This window comes from Lepidochelys kempii, chromosome 1, assembly GCF_965140285.1.
Source record: "Lepidochelys kempii isolate rLepKem1 chromosome 1, rLepKem1.hap1, whole genome shotgun sequence".
Lineage (NCBI taxonomy): Eukaryota > Metazoa > Chordata > Testudines > Cheloniidae > Lepidochelys > Lepidochelys kempii.
In genome coordinates, this window is record NC_136380.1 from 254,487,240 (window position 1) to 254,504,042 (window position 16,803).

The following is a 16,803-nucleotide window of genomic DNA, read 5'->3' on the forward strand; positions in this document are numbered from 1 at the left end:
TTATTTTATTCTTTGGGTTTGCATAGAAAATAAAACAAGCTGTTCTAATAGTGGCTGCAGTAGTAATACTTAGCATTTACAGTCAAGATTTCCACACGAAAGCTCATGCTCAAATAAATTGGTTAGTCGCTAAGGTGCCACAAGTACTCCTTTTCCTTTTGCGAATACAGACTAACACGGCTGTTCCTCTGAAACCTAAAGAAGTTAGGTGACTCAATCCCGTTGCTTTTCAGTGGGAATTGGGAACCTAACACTCTTAAGCACTTTTTGAAAATCCCAGCCTACGTTATTTATCAAACCAAATAAAGCCCTCTTTTGGGGGGAGGGAAAGCACTTCACATGAGCCACAAAAAGAGCAGAGTTTAGAGCCAGGATTAGAATTTCGGGAGTTCCTGGGTCCCAATCCTGATTCATACCACTGAACCCCACCTTCCTGTCAAGAGTTCAAATACACACTTTCACTTATCACAGCTTTTCAGCCTCCTGAAAATACAAAATGATATAAAACAGGCAAACTTAAATTTGCCATGTTTATGGCTTATTAAAAAATCAAAAGCGACTGACTGCGGGACTGAATTAAAATGTAGTACCTCACTTCTGCCTTTTTCAGCTATTTCATAGGGCATACTGGTCACCATATAAATAAGTTAGATTTTAAAACCCATTTTAAAGATGATGCTAATGTTGCACTTTGTACTGTAATTAAATTAACTTCTAGCTGAATAAATTGATCTTTGTCTCTTTGCAGTTGACAACTTGTTAAAGTATACAGGCTATGGTAATGCAGCAGGCCTGCTGGCAGCAAGGGGCCTGTTAGCAGGAGGAAGGGGAGATCATTGGTACTCGGATGATGAAGATACAGACACTGAAGAATATAAATCTGCAAAGCCAAAGTACAGTACTATTTTTTTTTCTTCCTGTTACTACCACCCAGTCCACTGTGTTTTGAGTTAGTTTCCTCCTCTCTGCCCTTTGTCAAAGGGGTCCATCATAGCTTACAACTTTGGAGTTGTGTGTATTTACATGGACTGTTGTTTTTCACAGACTTTATAAAGGTTTTCAGTGTTGTTCTGATCTAGTGTTTCTGGGGTTCAAGTGTAACTTCGTCTTTGTTATTCATCCTTGAATGTTGCCTCCATAATTTCATCAATTGCAATGAATTTGATAAGTGATAGAGAACTTCCTAGCTCTAGGCTGGGATGTTTCCATATTAACCAGTTTTAGATATATGATGGGTAGGGCCCTACCAAATTCATGGTTCACTCTGGTCAATTTCACAGCCACAGGGTCTTAAAATTGGTCAGTTTCAGATATTTACACCTGAAATTTCAGGGTGTTGTAACTGTGAGGGTCCTGATCCAAAATTGGATCATTGTAGGGGGGTGTGTGTGTCCTAAAGCTGTTGTGTGGGGGTTGTAGGATTGCCATACTCACTTCTGGGCTGCGGAGTTTCCTGCAGCTGGAGGAGGCTCCCAGAGCTGGAGGTAGGTCCGATCCCCCAGTGCTGCTGGGAGTGGCCCAACAAAGGGTTCCTAGCTGCTAGTCAGGGCCAGTGGTGGATTAATGCATGGGCCCCCCACAATTTGAAAAATGGGTGCCCCAGCCCTGGCAGGAGCCATGGGGTGGAAGCCCTGAGCCACAGGGGAGTGGGGGTGGCAGCCCCAAGGCCTGGCAGGAGCCATCAGGGACAACAGCCCTGAGCCCCGGTGGGCGGCTGCCCTGAGCCTGGGCAGGAGCTACAGGGGGTGGAAGCCCCAAGTCCCAGTTGGAGCCCGGGCACTTCCCTGCAGGAGCTACCGGGGGGAGCGGAAGGGGAGCGGCAGCCCTGGAGCTCGGGCATCCTGAGCCCCAGCAGGAGCCAGACGGGAGAGGGAGCAAAATTCCCAGAGCTTGGATGCCCTGAGCCCTGGTAGTAGCCATATGTAGGCGGGGGTGGAAGTGCCAGAACGAGGGTGCCCTGAGCCCAGGCTGTGGGGCACAGCAGGCCCCAGCCCAAGCGCCCCGAGCCCTGGCAAAAACTTCAGGGGGTGGCAGTCTGGAACCCACCTCTGAGGCTGCTGCAGCGCACCACACTCACTCCTGCACTGTCTGTGGAGGTGGATCTGGTTCTTTCCCTGCATGGCTGTTATATAGAAAAATAAGTCCTGTCCCTTCCCAGCCCAGTTGATTTTGGGTAGATGAGATTTCACGGGGCAGGGCTTATTTCACAGTCTGTGAATGTTTTTCATGGCCGTGAAATTAGTAGAGCCCTAGTGATGGGATACTATCAGTAGGCATAGTTATTTCAAATGCCCATTGTAGTGCTTGAGTAGGGTTTACTTGTTATATGGCTTTGCTCTGCCTTGCTTGAAGCTACTAATCTTCTCAATGGAAGAAAGATACAAATATATGTAGGGTTATTTGATTTTAGTTTCAGACTCTCTCAAAGACACTGTTAAAAAATGTGCAGATTCAGGCCTCTCTTGGCCCTCCTATTGGAAAATCTCCTGGAGTTCAGTAGGTTACAGCAACAATTTTTTCCCCCTAAAGCAACATATACCACGAAGAGAAGAAAAGAGACGGAAGACTTCAATCTCCCTATAGTTTGGGGACATCTTCCTCTTGGTCTGTTTGTCAAGAACCTGACCTGAAAACCGTCCTGTCATCTCCAGATAATAAATGATGGGCATCTTGAATGTAAAAGATGTTTGTGAGCATGTAGTCTGGGATTTGCCATTTTGTTTATGTGAAAAGGTCTTAAATATGACTTCCTCTACTACTTTTATTTTTATTTTATTGAATATTATTTTTCATTTCATTTTTGGAAGTGTGATTCTGCTCTGAAAAGTCATACTTTTTTTTTTTAAAGCTGTGGTGTCCAGTCACAAAACACAGATTTCCATATCCAATTGACTCTCAGTTTACAAGTAAAAATTGCGTGGGAGAAGGGGGTTCCTAACAGCCAGTACTGTAAATTCAGCCTCTGATCTTAGTAAAGCTTGGTTCAGTAAAAATGAGTGTGAGAAGGAAATAAAGGAAGTGGTGATGCCATTTTAAGGTACCCGCACCATCACTTTGTTGTTGTTTTTTTTGGGGGGGGGGGGGGCGGGGGGAGGATAAAGTGCACCATCAGAACTGGGCCATATGTGCCAAAAGTAATAGTTCCAGAAAATTTAACTCAAAATGCCTACCTTGAATAGAATTCCTCTTTTGAGTCTTGACCCATAGGCATAATGAGTACTCGTGAAACTTGGGTATTTGAGCACTTAACATGGGGCTAATATAATAAAAAATTAAAAAGCCAACAATATGGAGGAAGGCCATCCATGAAAAGAACTGCAGAATTCTACTTGCAATTCTGTCTGAAGGAGTTAAACCATTTTATAATGCTACCAGGGAGCATTAACTTTTAAAACAGTTATCTGTCAAAATTGAAAAAGAGAAATTTTGTTGGCAAATGTAAAGATGTAAATGCTACAGCCATCTTTTTTTTCTTTTCTTTTTTCCCCCCATCACAGCATTAATCTTATCACTGGCCATGTAGAGGAGCCAATGCCCAACCCTATGGATGAAATGACAGAAGAACAAAAAGAATATGAAGCCATGAAACTTGTCAACATGTTTGATAAACTTTCCAGGTAATGTAACGCTATCCAAAATACTACAACCAAACAAAAAAAGTGGATGTTTTTAATCATAGCTCCTCTTAAGAGAGAGGTTTAGGCCCCAGTTCTTCACTCTGTCAGAGGTGTGTATTCATGTCGGTGGGACAATTTGCTTGCTTTTTAGTTATCCACATGCTTAAGTGTTTGGTTTTTTCCCCCGTTTTGGCTACTTTCACTGGACAGGAAAATGATGCTTACACTTGGACAGATAGCAAGAACTTGTATTTAACACTGTTCCATCTAACTCTATGTAAACTGTAATGTGTATGGGACCTTTGGAAACGGTTGGTTCCCTGCGCCAAAGCAAAGGAGCCAGGGTGGAGAGACAGGTGCACATTGAGTTGCTTCAGAAATCTGGTTTAAAACATTGCGCAACATAATAAAACACCCTGAAAAACCAAGAGTCTCTAAAAACCTACTTGCTTTTTGACAGGTTTGCTGTGTTTTCCAGTCTCACTGCTGTTACTTTTAAGTAGCAGTGATTATAGACAATGTCTTTTTCTTGATAGTAGTGTGGGTGTGCTGCTCTCACTTCCTGACCTTGGAGGGGAGAGCAAGAGTCGGGGACAGAATGGCAGGGACTGTGTTCAGAACAGATTAGGAGGAAGCTGCTGTGACTAACAGAAGCAATCAAAGGTTGTGTAGAGAAAGCAGTAGTGGGAGGGTTGGGGAGTGTATGGACAGAACATAAGAGACTGTCACATTATGGAATGAATAGGGGTGGAGAAAAGGTGGGGAGTATACAGTGTTTGCGGAGTAAAATATACCAATGACTAAGGATCAAGATGAGACGCAGCAGTGGAAGACACCGTAAGGCACTAGGTGGCTTGGCAGACTGCTAATGACAAAATTTATTATTTCTAAGTTGCTGGATAAAATCTAGCCCTGGTCACACAAGTAGTGAATAAAAGTTGTTATCATCTGTAGTCTATTGGATGGCCTGTGGGAAATGAATTTATATTAACAGGTTTACAAACTGAGACACAAATGGAAAAAGTGGCTTAGATTTACACTGCTGTGAGTAAGCCTGAGAGTTTGCAGCTGTGATTTGCTGTAGTCCAAATGAGGATAAATTGAACTTCAATCTGTATAAGGATAATAGCATAAAAGAAAATGGTATTAAAATATAAATTAATGCAGAAGAATTGAGTTGATTTAACATATTGGCTCTCTTTACCAAGAGAGAACAGATCTATTTTAGTGATTATAACTATCTGCACCCTTGACTTAATATTTAGGAATTGGTGCATCATCCTTGGATGTCTCAGAAACAGTTTCTTCCTCCACTGCCACTACATGTGAATATTGGAGCAACTCTTTATCTAAGTAACATAATCCCCTATAAACAAACAAGTATGGAGTTCTCAAGTACCAGTTCATACCTAATATAACACTGATTATGTTTATTAGTGGCTTGGGCCATAGGAGTTTGATTCACCTAAAAATATTTAACGGCGCTATTCTCAAATGCATAAAAGCCCCAGTCCTAAAAACACTTACGCACATCAAACCCATTGAATTCAGTGGGATTGCTGTCATGTATAAAATATTCGCATTTGCAGGACTGGAGCCAAAGTTCATAAAGGCACAGAATCTAAGTATTTCTAGGAAATTTAAACTACAAAGCTATCTGATAGGCGATATATGGTTTGCTGCATACATCTTCATAGATCTTTTTATTTAAGAATAACTTTTTCAAATGGTCAAGAACGCAATGAGAGATTAGGGTTGCCAGGCGTCTGGTTTTCAACCAAAACGCCCTGTCGAAAAGGGACCGTGGCGGCTCCAGTCAGCAGTGCTGAATGGGCTGTTAATACTGTGGTCAGCAGCACAGCAAGGCTAAGGCAGGCTCCCTAGCTGCCCTGGCTTTCCATGGCTCCCAGAAGTGGCAACATGTCTCCCCTCTGGCCCCTAGGCTGGGGACTCTGCGTGCTGCCCCTGCCCCAGCTCCCATTGGCCGGGAACCAGGGGGCCATACCTCAGGCAGCTCCCAGAAGCAGTGGAAAGCACTGCCTGGAGCCTGCACCCTAGCCCCCTCATACACCCCAATGCCCTCCCAGAGCCTCCTTCCACACTCCAAACCCCTTGGCCCTGGCCTCACCCAAGACCCCACACCTCCAGCCAGAGCCTGCACCCTCTCCCGCACCCCTGCCCCAGCCCTGAGCCGCTTCCCATACTCCAAACCCCTCGGCCCTAGCCTGGAGCCCCCTTCTTCACCCGGAACCTCCCTTCCCTGGCCCCACCCCAGCAAGAGCCTGTACCCCAGCTGGAGCCCTCTCCCTCTCCCCCTCCCACACCCAAACCCCCTCCCCCAGCCTGGTGAAAATGAGAGTGAGAGAGGGTGGGGGAGAGCGAGCAATGGAGGAAGGGGGGATGGAGTGAGTGGGGGGCAGCGCCGTGGGGCGGAGGGCAGGGCAAGGGTGTTTGATTTTCTGCAATCAGAAAGTGTGCCATGCTAAGAGAGAGGATGGCAACATTGGATTTGGTATTAACAAATACACTTAATTAAATCCAGATGTGAAGGAAGGGAAAAATTGAGGTGCATCAGTCTGGAAATACCAGTGCAGTAACTGAATAATTGTTTCCCACATTTGTTTGTATTAAAAAGACGCATTTGTCTATCATCAAAAAATAGTAAAATATGTACAAGCGATGATCACAAGAAAATAGCTAACTTTAATAGAATTACATGTGCAACAGTGAGGGAAAATCAGTGAATAGGATAGAGTATTAAGATAAAGAGGGGTAGTAAAAAGAGAGGTCATTTTAAGGAACATCATAATAACCCTACCTATTGTCCGAAACTTAAAAGGGAAACTTTGTACTGGAGATGAGAAATTATTTAAGACTGAAGGCTTTTGAGTTGCTATCATTATAGCTGTTCAAAAATACATTTAGATAAAATGTGAATGACATTACTGTGACGAAAGAGCCTTCTCAATTCACAGGGTTGGAGGCACCTGTCATGATGCCTACAAAAAGCGTAACAGTGGTTAGGTAGCTGGGCGTTGTCTGCGCTGCTTATGCTGTTGACCAATATCCTCTCGCTGTTACCTTGTGCTTCCCTCTGTCTGTCGTATCTACTTGTTGTCTCCTGTTCATTACTACCGGGAGATCAACACTTCTGCAATTGATGCAGCAGGTGTCGATTTAGCGGGTCTAGTGAAGCGTCTCCTGTCAACACGGTGCAGTGAAGACACCGTGATAAGTCATCCTAAGCTACGTCAACTCAGTAGCGTAACTTAGCTCGACTTACCCCCATAGTGTAGACAAGGCCTTAGATTGTAACCTCTTCAGGGCAGGAACTGTTTTGATATGTGTTTGTACAGTGCCCACTGCAAGAGGTCCTGAGTCATGATTTGACCCCCTGGGCACTGCTGTAAAACAAATTAAAAAAAATCACTTCCCTTTTTTTTATTTATTGTAAAAAGATACCACCAGGAAGAGAGAACTAAAAGAAATGAAGCTTGTTTACAGGAGACTGGAGTGTTTTTTAACCAAATGTAACTTACTGCAGTTGGTCAGTTTGTAGAGAGATTAAATGGAAACCAGAAGCTGCCAGTCTTGCATTCAAGAAGAGGAACTAATTTTAACAGGATTTGGATTTTCTCCTTTTTATTTGGAACTGCACATATGTGCCAGCACTCTGAGCCTTTCAGTGCAGAGACTTTTTTCATAAAGTTAACGCTACCAGTTGACTACAGTGGGTCCCTGGTATACGTCTTCCCCCTTATCCGTTGTTTCATATATCTGTTGCTCATCAATAGATGAACGTGTTCCGATTCACATCTGTCCCGATTTGCATATCTGTCCTTTGAAGTACTGTACTGGGAGTTGCAAACGACAGATTTGCTCACCAGCGTGAAGCGGAACACGTTCCCCTATTGATGGGCGACAGATATGCAACAGATATGGGTAGCCCCACTTAATAGCCAGGCCCACCCCCCCCCACCCCAGTTCCAACTCTGCTCCCATCCCAGCGCTCGCCTCACCTGGTGCTCCAGCCACGGAGCGGGGGTCGGGGGCTTGCCCGGCGCTCCAGCCACAGAGCCCCAGATGGGCAGAGCAGGGTGAGCCCCAAGCGCACGGGGGGAGCAGGGGAGCACATTTTTCCAGGCACTCCTGGCCAGAGTGTCTATTGCACCCCACACTGCAAGGCCAAGTGGAGGGGTGGAGAGGCCGCTCCTACCCCTCTGCCTCCCGTCATTGCCCGCCCACCCAAGTGTCCCCTCCTGCCTACGCCACTGCTGTACGAGCGGGTCCCCGGTATACGTCATTTCGGTATCCATGGCCCTTTTCAAGAACACAACCCTGACGTATACCAGGGACCGACGCTAATGTTTTTGCAGTTGTTTGTAAGTTACAAATTAAACTGAAAGCTGCTTTGCTACAATTCTTGAAAATTAATCAGAAGTTTTATAAAGTCTAATATTCTTCTATGCTGGAATTACACGTCTAGGACCACAATCTCTTAGCTTCTTTGTTTCTTGGTTCTGAAGCTCATGGCCTTGAAGCCGATCACTAATGGCAGGTGTACTTCCTTCTAGATAGACTTGCTAATTCTGTTGTCACTATAGGAAGTAACACATAAGGAAGCTGGCTGTGGAAATATTGCCATACTAAAAAGTTATAAGTAATCAAAAGTAGCAGAAATGCTACTGCAATCTTAATGTCCATTGCATTTCTCTTCTCTGCTAGAGTGTTAATCACTTTAAAGATGCCAATAAATGATTATCACCTTCTTCCAGCACCAGCATGCTTTTCATCATTTAGGGGGAGGGTTTTTTTAAAAGGGAAAGAAATTGAACAGGAAAACGTGGGGTGGGGCATGTAACCTTATGGCATGTAACCCTTTAAGAACTAGCATTCTCACAGTAAAGAAAAATATAAAGGATTGATAAGTCCCTGACTGACTGAAAATGGCAAAAATCATCCCATCTGATTACAGACCTTTCTAGATCTGATTTTATTTATTGTTTTTAAAATGCGTTCTCTGACCGATTGCACTCCTAGGAAATAAAAACATGGCACCATTTTTTAAAAGGGCACAAACTTTCACAAGCAGTCATGTGTTTGGACACACATGTTGTGAGCTGTGAAGCTGTCCATTTTTTGATTACTTTAGTATTTGTAGTGTATTAATATTGAAGAGTGCCTGTTGTAGGAGATAATTGCATGCAACAAGGAAATATCTGAAACCATTTTATGGCATTTTGTAACACTAAATGATAAGCATGATGGAGCTGGAAGGAGGTGATAAGGATTTATTGGCATCTTTAAAGTTATTAACCCTCTAGGAGAGAGAAATGCAATGGATATTAGACTATAGGTAAGGTTGCAATGGCATATCTGCTATTTTCAGTTACTTATAATTTTTCAGTATGGCAGTTGTGCTTGAATGAATCTTTTGATGCTAACGCTGATCTAAGTTGATTTTGTGAGAACGAATTATTATTGCCAAGTTTGGGTAGAAAATTAATTCATCCAGTTTTATTGCATATAAATATAGGTAGTGTGAAGGGGAGGAGTGAATATACATGTTTGTGATGTTTCAGACTCTTTTGCACATAACTGAAAAACTGCTTTGTACAGGCTGAGGGTTTTTAAAAATATTGAGGTTTTTATGGTTAAACTGCAGTTTTTACAAATGAAGTGTTATCTGGAGTTTTGTAATCCACAAAAAGGGAAAGTGGCATACAGAATGTGAACTCATTACTCGTCAGAAGTCAGGATACATACAAGGATAGCATCCATAAAATACATAGGAATGAAGTATTTAAAAAAAAATCTGATATAACCATAACAGCCTATCCTAAATATAAATCATCTTTTGATTTTTAAATAAGTGTGTGGTCTTGGTTTTATAAAAGCTCTCTGTTCCATTCACAGTAACTAAACTTTGGTACAAATTTAGCCTGACAAGAATGCTTTCCTGTTGCTGTTGTTGTAATATATGTATTTCTAATAATTTTAAATGCAAGGGAAAAGGAAGACCTTGAAATCTCTACAGCACTCGGGAACTTTCAACACTACTTGGGCAAGGTGTTGGATAGGGTGTTGGGTGGCTGGAGTTAGCCCTGAATTTGTTTCAAATAAAACCTGTTTGTAAGTAAGTAGTATAACTCATCTTGTTATAGCAATGAGAATTGTTGGGTGCGAATCAGTTCACTCTCCATAGTAAGTCGTATGATTGAGCTTCCAAAACCTTCTCCAATCTGTACAAAAAGATTTAACATAACCTTTCGGAGTTGCAAAGGACTAAATTTAGCCACATTAAATCACTATTGTGCAATTTTCCATCTGTTTATATCCAACAGTATTGGAAATATTCCATGCTAATTAAAATGTCTGATAAATATACTAACACTTTCTCCATTATAAATTATGGGAGAATTATATATTAATTGACTAATTTAAAATGTAAGGGTGCTTTTTCCAAGCCAACCTTGTATTAATAGCAGGAATTCTTTTGCTGATGGAAATGGTCCCCAATTATCACAGCTTGGGTTTTGTTGTACATTGAACAGAAGTCAACAAAACAAGTATGTAACAGAACCTGCCTAAATAGCAGCCACACTCATTAAAAACACAGCATTAATCAGGGGGTGAATGAAGAAGGTAATGGTGTATAGATTCTCCCCCCCCTCCTTTTCTAATCATAGAACAAAATAATGTTATATGAAAGGATTGGAACTATTATGTAGTACTCAATTATAGGGAGGTGAATAGGTCCCAAACATGCCATGTTATCAAAGGAGCAGACTGGTGTTTGCATGACAGTTGTTTCGTTACAGACACTGTCATTAATTCCATGTGTCAATACTGCCCTGTCATACACAGAGCAGACAAGAAAGAAGTACCCTTGAAAACAAGGGAATGATTTTTTGAATCGTTATTAAGCTAAGTGGCAAGCAGGAAGCTGAAACTTGTATAGGTAAATTTGAAGGGACACTTGGGAGATCTGCAAGTGGAGAAAAGAATGCATTTTACCAGCTGCTTAATTAGGGTGTGTTTTCTACTTGTATACTTGAATAGAATGCTTTGTTTGTGTTAGGAATATGTGTAGTGCAGCCAAGAGTCTTTGATCTTGTTAGGGGTTACAAGGATGTTCATACACACTTAAACAAATTTTATTAATATGTACATTCATATATTTGCATTTATAATATATATTCAATTGATACAGCAAAATTCATACTGCCACCCACTGCATGTGGGAAGTAAGATCTCTTTCCTATAATGTGGAGTGATCACACTTCACAGCTGTGATAGCATAGATGTGAAATTATTTTCTTGGACGTGTGTGCATTTGTCAGGAGAACCCCAAGATGACTTTTACCTTACTTTAAACAAAAGGGTGCAGGTCCTCAACTGGCATAAATTGTCATAGCTCCATTGAGGTCTCTAAGCAACCAGTGCTAAATTGGTGACCTCCATGGACCTATGACAGTTTACACGAGCTGAGGATCTGCATGAGGATTGTTGTATGCAAATGTCAAAGTCGGCTTTATTTCAATTGGTGGAGTTACTCCTCTTGCAAACCTACCCAACGAGTTCTGTTTTGAGTAATGTACTCATTCCAGACTCATAAAGTTAGCTTTGTGGCATCCCAAACATCACATATTTTGTTTGCTAATCATTCTCTTTACTTTTAGTCCTTTTTTTCCTCTCCCTTCTCATTTTACCCTTTTGAAGTACACAAGTTACTGTGGGGTGGTTTGGAACTTTGGATGGTCAGGAGAGGCCGAGAACCCATACTGCCAAAGTGAGAAGGGGAGGAAGAATCAGTCCTAGTCCACGGCTAGTTATCTCTCCTCCATGAAGAGAATAGCCAGTGGAAGTACATAATTGCACATTCCCTCCCCCTGCCAGCTCCCCCTGGAGACTCAGATGTGTAAGGAAGCCATACTGTCACTGGTCTGCATGCAAGGGTTGCAGACCTCTTGCACAAATACCTAGAAGTCTGCCCAGCCCAGCTTGCAAAACCACACTGGTTTCCTTGAGTTCAAGGTGTCTCAAGCCACATAGTGCAGCAAATACATTTTTCTAAAATGCCAGAGGAGAAAACACTCTGAGTTTGTGTCTGGTGCAAATAATGACTGTGATTTGAGTGCCTCACTTATGCAAATAGCTTCCCTTTCTCTATTGAGAGAGATGAGACTCTTCAAAACTAGGGTTTCTGGTATCTTGTTTGAACATTGGTCATCTTTATAATATCTGAATTATTGTTCATACCCTGCAACTAGCGTGTTGCTTTTCTAGCTGCTTCTGTAACAGTCATCATTGGAAGGAGGGATTGTTGACTCTCTGTACAAAGCCCTTCTCGTTTGTCCTAAAGAGAGAGTGAGGAGCAAGCAGAATGTTGGGGGAAATAAAGCTTTTCCCCACTGAGAGTAACTAAATCCTGCTCTTTAAGTTATGGCTGTCTTTGGGAACAACAAACAAGTTTCAAGGGATTCCCTTTCAAATTGGAGGTAAATTAGGGTCCAGCATCCACACCATTTAGATGAAATCATGAAAATTAAAAATAAGGGCTTTTTAATGGAAAATTAAAATGTTATCTTTGACCTTACAGCCTTTTCCATAATCCACATATAATAAATGAGGTGATAAAATGTGAGGATTAAATAAATCTTTGCTAATACTTTTTGATTGGCTTAATCAATAATTAATCATCTTTAGATGAGGCCGTGGCTTGTGGAGTAGATATAATTGGATTAGCTGTGGAGAGGCCTTTGGAGCTTTGAAGAGATTAAAATGACTGTCAATCCCTGTAATTAAACTGCTACAAACAAAAGCAATAGTTAAAAAAAAAAAAAAAAAAAAAGCTGACTTTCAAAATGAATCAACAAGTACTTAAGCACCACTAGAGGTTGTGTAGGCAGAATGTGTTCTCCTGAATGATTTATTTCACCGAATGAGATAATATGTATCAAATCGTCTATTTTAATTGTGTGTTGCCCAGAATGCCAGGTGAAACTTTGGCAACCATTTCTTCTTAAAGAATTCACAGAAGAAAAGCTAGTGTATGTATTTAAAACAGTGAACCTGCTCCTTGTGGTGAGTCTGTCAGGCATTGACTTTTCCTGTATCTTTTAATTGGCTTAATAGGTTGGCCTACATGAATGAAGTCTTTATCTGTCCTCCCCACCCCCGTTTTGGATTTGTTTTGTTCCCCTTTCTTATTCAAAATGGAGATCTTCATTAAAACGTTATTTTAAAGACTATAAAAATATAGTTTGTGTGTATATCTCTATATATAATAAAACAGTGGATTGATGCATGTGTGCATATGCTAATTAAGACTTTTAAAAAATCTTACAGGGATGAGGTTATAAAGCCAATGGGAGTTCGACCAGATGGCACGATGACTCCTTTGGAAGAGACAATCTGCCAGTACCAAACCAATGAGCAAGACAGTTCAGATTCAGACTAAAGCATCACCTGCTTCTGTCAATATCTCCTTTAATCAGCATCTTCCCTCAGAGCCTCGACATCTTTTATCTACACATTCTACCCTCTCATTAGCCAGCATCACTTTAAGTCTTATTATTGGGATATTTGAATGATGGATCTTGTGGTGTAATCTCTGCATTTTTATTAATCCATTTATATAGGAACAAATTATCAGTTTATTAATTGTAAAGCAAATTGTATTTCAGTGAGATGAAAATAAAAGATTGCAATGCAAAAAAAGTAAATATTTATTGTAACTTGCTAGATTCTTCTCTCCCATTTCAATAGGTTTTTTCCTTTTCCTGTTGTTGTTGGTTGTTGTTTACAGTGTCCTACCCCAGCCCCGTCCCAAAATACAATTTCAGCTAAAGAAGCAGAATGACTTAATTGCCCTAGGAATAAAGGATGTTAAATGTGACATGACTGACCTAGTCAAGCCATCAGTTTGCTTACACGGTTTCTCAATGTTTCTACAACCACTTTAGAAGAACAACATGTTAACCATCAAATTTGATCTCCCCATTCGTTACCATGGTTAACCGATCTGTTTCAAAATTTACCCTCTGTGTCAGTCAGCTACCGCTTAATCTACTTTTATTTTATTTTATTTTTTTTAAATAAGCTGTATTTGGTTGTTCTCTGAATTGGGGCCACAGAAGTAAAGCCCAGCAAGCCTATACTATTTATGGCCTTGATCATGGGTGGTGAATTGTATGAGCCCATGGTGCCCAGGCTCCACCAATATGAGAGCACAGGGGCCCGGATCCACCAGAGTTAGGGGCTGGGTCTCTCCCCTGGCCTTGCCTGCTGCCCCCGCATGCCTCCCCTGGATCATCCCCTGCCTGCTGTCCCCGAGCAATTTAAAAGGGCATGCGGCCCCCACCACTGGCAGTGCAACAGGGCTAAGGCGCTTCCTGCCCGCCCACTCTGCTTCCGGAAGTGGCCGGAAGGTGCTGGCACGTCCCTGTGGCCCCTGGGGGGGGGGGGTCTGCACGCTGCCCCACCTCGAGCGTCAACTGCGGCCAATGGGAACTGCAGAGGCCGTGCCTGTGGGCAGCGGTGCGTGGAGAGCGATCCGGCCCCCCCCACCTAGGCGCTGCTGCCAGAGGGGTGTGCGGGTCACTTTTGGGAGCTGCCTGAGGTAAGCACTGCACCCCTCACCCTCTCCTGCACCCCAAACCCATGCCCCAGCCCAGAGCCCACACCCAAACGCCCTCTGAGAGCCTGCCCCGTGCACCCCCTCCTGCCCAGAGCCTCACCCCACCTCAGCCCAGAGCCCGCACCCCACACCCAATTCCCTCCCAGAGCCTGTTCCCGTGCCCCAGTCTAGAGCCTGCACCCAAACTCCCTCACAGAGCCTTAGGCAGGTGGGGGACGAGACTTGGACCTGTTCTGGGCACCATCAAAAATTATACAAAGCTGCTGCCCCTGACCTTGATTCAGGAAAACATCCCTATTCAAACAGTGCTTAAGCATCTGTTAAATTGTTGCCAGGGATGGACTTCAGTACATATTTAAGTGCTTTCCTGAATCAGGAGCTACTTGTTGAAAAGTAACAGATGTGTTAATTGAGGGGAAGTCATGTGAAGAAAGGAGAAGGGTTTTTTGGGGGGGTGGGGTGGGGGGGGTAATTGAACTTGGTGGAGTTGTGGGACAAGGCTTGTCATACTTAACTAATGCTTCTTTACTCTTTAACTTTACAATTCTGGACCCTTAAAAGATGAAAAGTTTTAGAAGTGCTGCATTACTGCTGTTGCCTTTTTGCCTACCTGGTCTCTTTACCTGTGTGTCTTTTGATATCCATATGTGAATTACAATCCCTGCTACCTGTCCTAGTCAAGTGTGTTTCTATGTTTTGTTCAAGTGCTCATCATAGACATCTCTCTCACAATTTCAGGGGGAGGCTGGCAGAATCCCTCCTGCAACGACTACTCCAAGCATGGTTTGTCTCAAGGAAGCCAGCAGCCCTTTAGCCTTTTGTTTCCCTCAGTTTAACATTGGTCGCATACAGAGCTTCTGGACAGCCTATAATGTCCATATGTTTTCCTGAAGTGTAAATGTGCACACTTCTGTCCACATGGCTCCCTAACCTGAATGATTTTGTGTAGCAGGGGAAATGGGACTTGATTTCATAGGGGTGTGTTACCCGGAGGTGTCTCCTGAGCATCCCTTATACTTCCTAAAGGACTGGAAAGGAAAAGCCCATTGATGCCATCTCAGAAGGTGTGAGTTTCACTCACTTCAGAGAGAGGTTAGCCAAGAGCCTTCCCTTTTACTTTAAAGAGCACCAGGGATATAAAAATTAATATTATAGAATTTTTGAAGCTGAGACCACTAGAAATGTTGTTCATGCTAATCCATGCAATTCTAGATTGCCTGGTGAATCTATGGCTTCTCTTCACACTGCATTGAAACTAGTGGAGTTCAAGCCACCTTGCAGAAGTGAAGCCAGCCACTGCTCCCGCCCGGAGTTGGAGGCAGAAGGCAACTGGCCAAAGCAAACACATTTCTAATGCACCAATAATATGTAGGTGCCACGTACAAAAGTAAGAGTGGCCCCAATTCTGCCACTACAGGACCCTACTCCTCCATCTTGGGCAAGTTTCCTGAATGAGATTGGTTTTGGTAGTTGCCTTCTTCCAGATAGTTACTTCTAGACTGATTTGTGGTGTTTTCCAAGAGTGGGAGTCTGACTGTAGAAGAGTCCACCTGTGGGCAGTGCTTGCTCTACACAAATTGCCATCAGCTCTCCACAGACAATAAGGTTAATGGTGTAGAAGATGACGACCGGAGAATTCACAAATTCTCTCCCTCAGGAGCAACAGCTCACGAGCTTCATTAATGAGGATTTGAAGGTCTCTTGGTATCCACTTCAGACATTCTTTCCTACAGAGGTAGGAGCTGTTGCTCAGGAGTAGAGTCCCATAAAACATACACAGGCTGTAAGATTTTGGACACCAATCAGTGCTGCAGCAAGACCTCCTGCAAAGTGGAAGGGATCAACGCAAGATTATTTTGACTAAGGAGAAAGATCACACTTTGCCCGCTGAGCGTATTCTACCAACTCTAAAATGATCTTTCCCAGAAGGCCGGAGGGATGAAATTATATTGGCTCAAGGGATCTCAATATAGACAGCACAACACTCTGCTTCTGCCAGTTTGAATAACACAACCATTTGTTTTCCTGTTTAAAGGTTTATTTTGCAAAATAAGAGTATATATTCTTCAGACACCCACTGGACACTGCTTAAAGTGACAGGCAGAAATGAAGACTCCAAGTACCTGAATCTGGCTGATGTTCCAGCTCTGAAGTAATTCATGTAAATTCACTCCTCCTCAGTAAATTGAAACATGGTCTCGTTAAGTGTATGGAGTAACTTTCTACTAGGGCAATGTCCCAAAACCTCACTCCATTATTCTATTAACTTTACACAGCAAGATTATGGGGAGTGAGGGTGAAGGTTACTGCAGACCTGGCAGCTCCTCCTGTGGAAAAAAACCCAAGCTTTTCTCACTCCCCACATGTCCCCTCTCCTTTCTTTGAGATGGCTCTTCGTCCTACCTCACCATTTCATCCCTCTTACAGCATGGAAGCATGGATGCAAAAAACTGCCTGCAGGCTACCGGCAACCCACACTGTGCATCAATCTGGCTCCCCTGATAGGTTCAGATTCTGTGGAATTTAAACTTTTGGGAAAAAAGT

The 16,803-nt window shown here is 42.8% G+C and overlaps 1 protein-coding gene across 1 annotated transcript in view; it reads left to right on the forward strand.

Annotated features, from left to right (window-relative positions):
• The window catches only part of RIC8B (RIC8 guanine nucleotide exchange factor B), a 59,683-nt gene extending 46,160 nt beyond the window's left edge, over positions 1-13,523 (forward strand). The window contains exons 8-10 of the mRNA XM_073324456.2: positions 749-893; positions 3,498-3,617; positions 12,969-13,523. Of these exons, the coding sequence (XP_073180557.1) occupies positions 749-893; positions 3,498-3,617; positions 12,969-13,080 (377 nt within the window). The 3' untranslated portion in view covers positions 13,081-13,523. The remainder of the gene's footprint in view (positions 1-748; positions 894-3,497; positions 3,618-12,968) is intronic.
• The last annotated feature ends 3,280 nt before the right edge of the window (positions 13,524-16,803 follow it).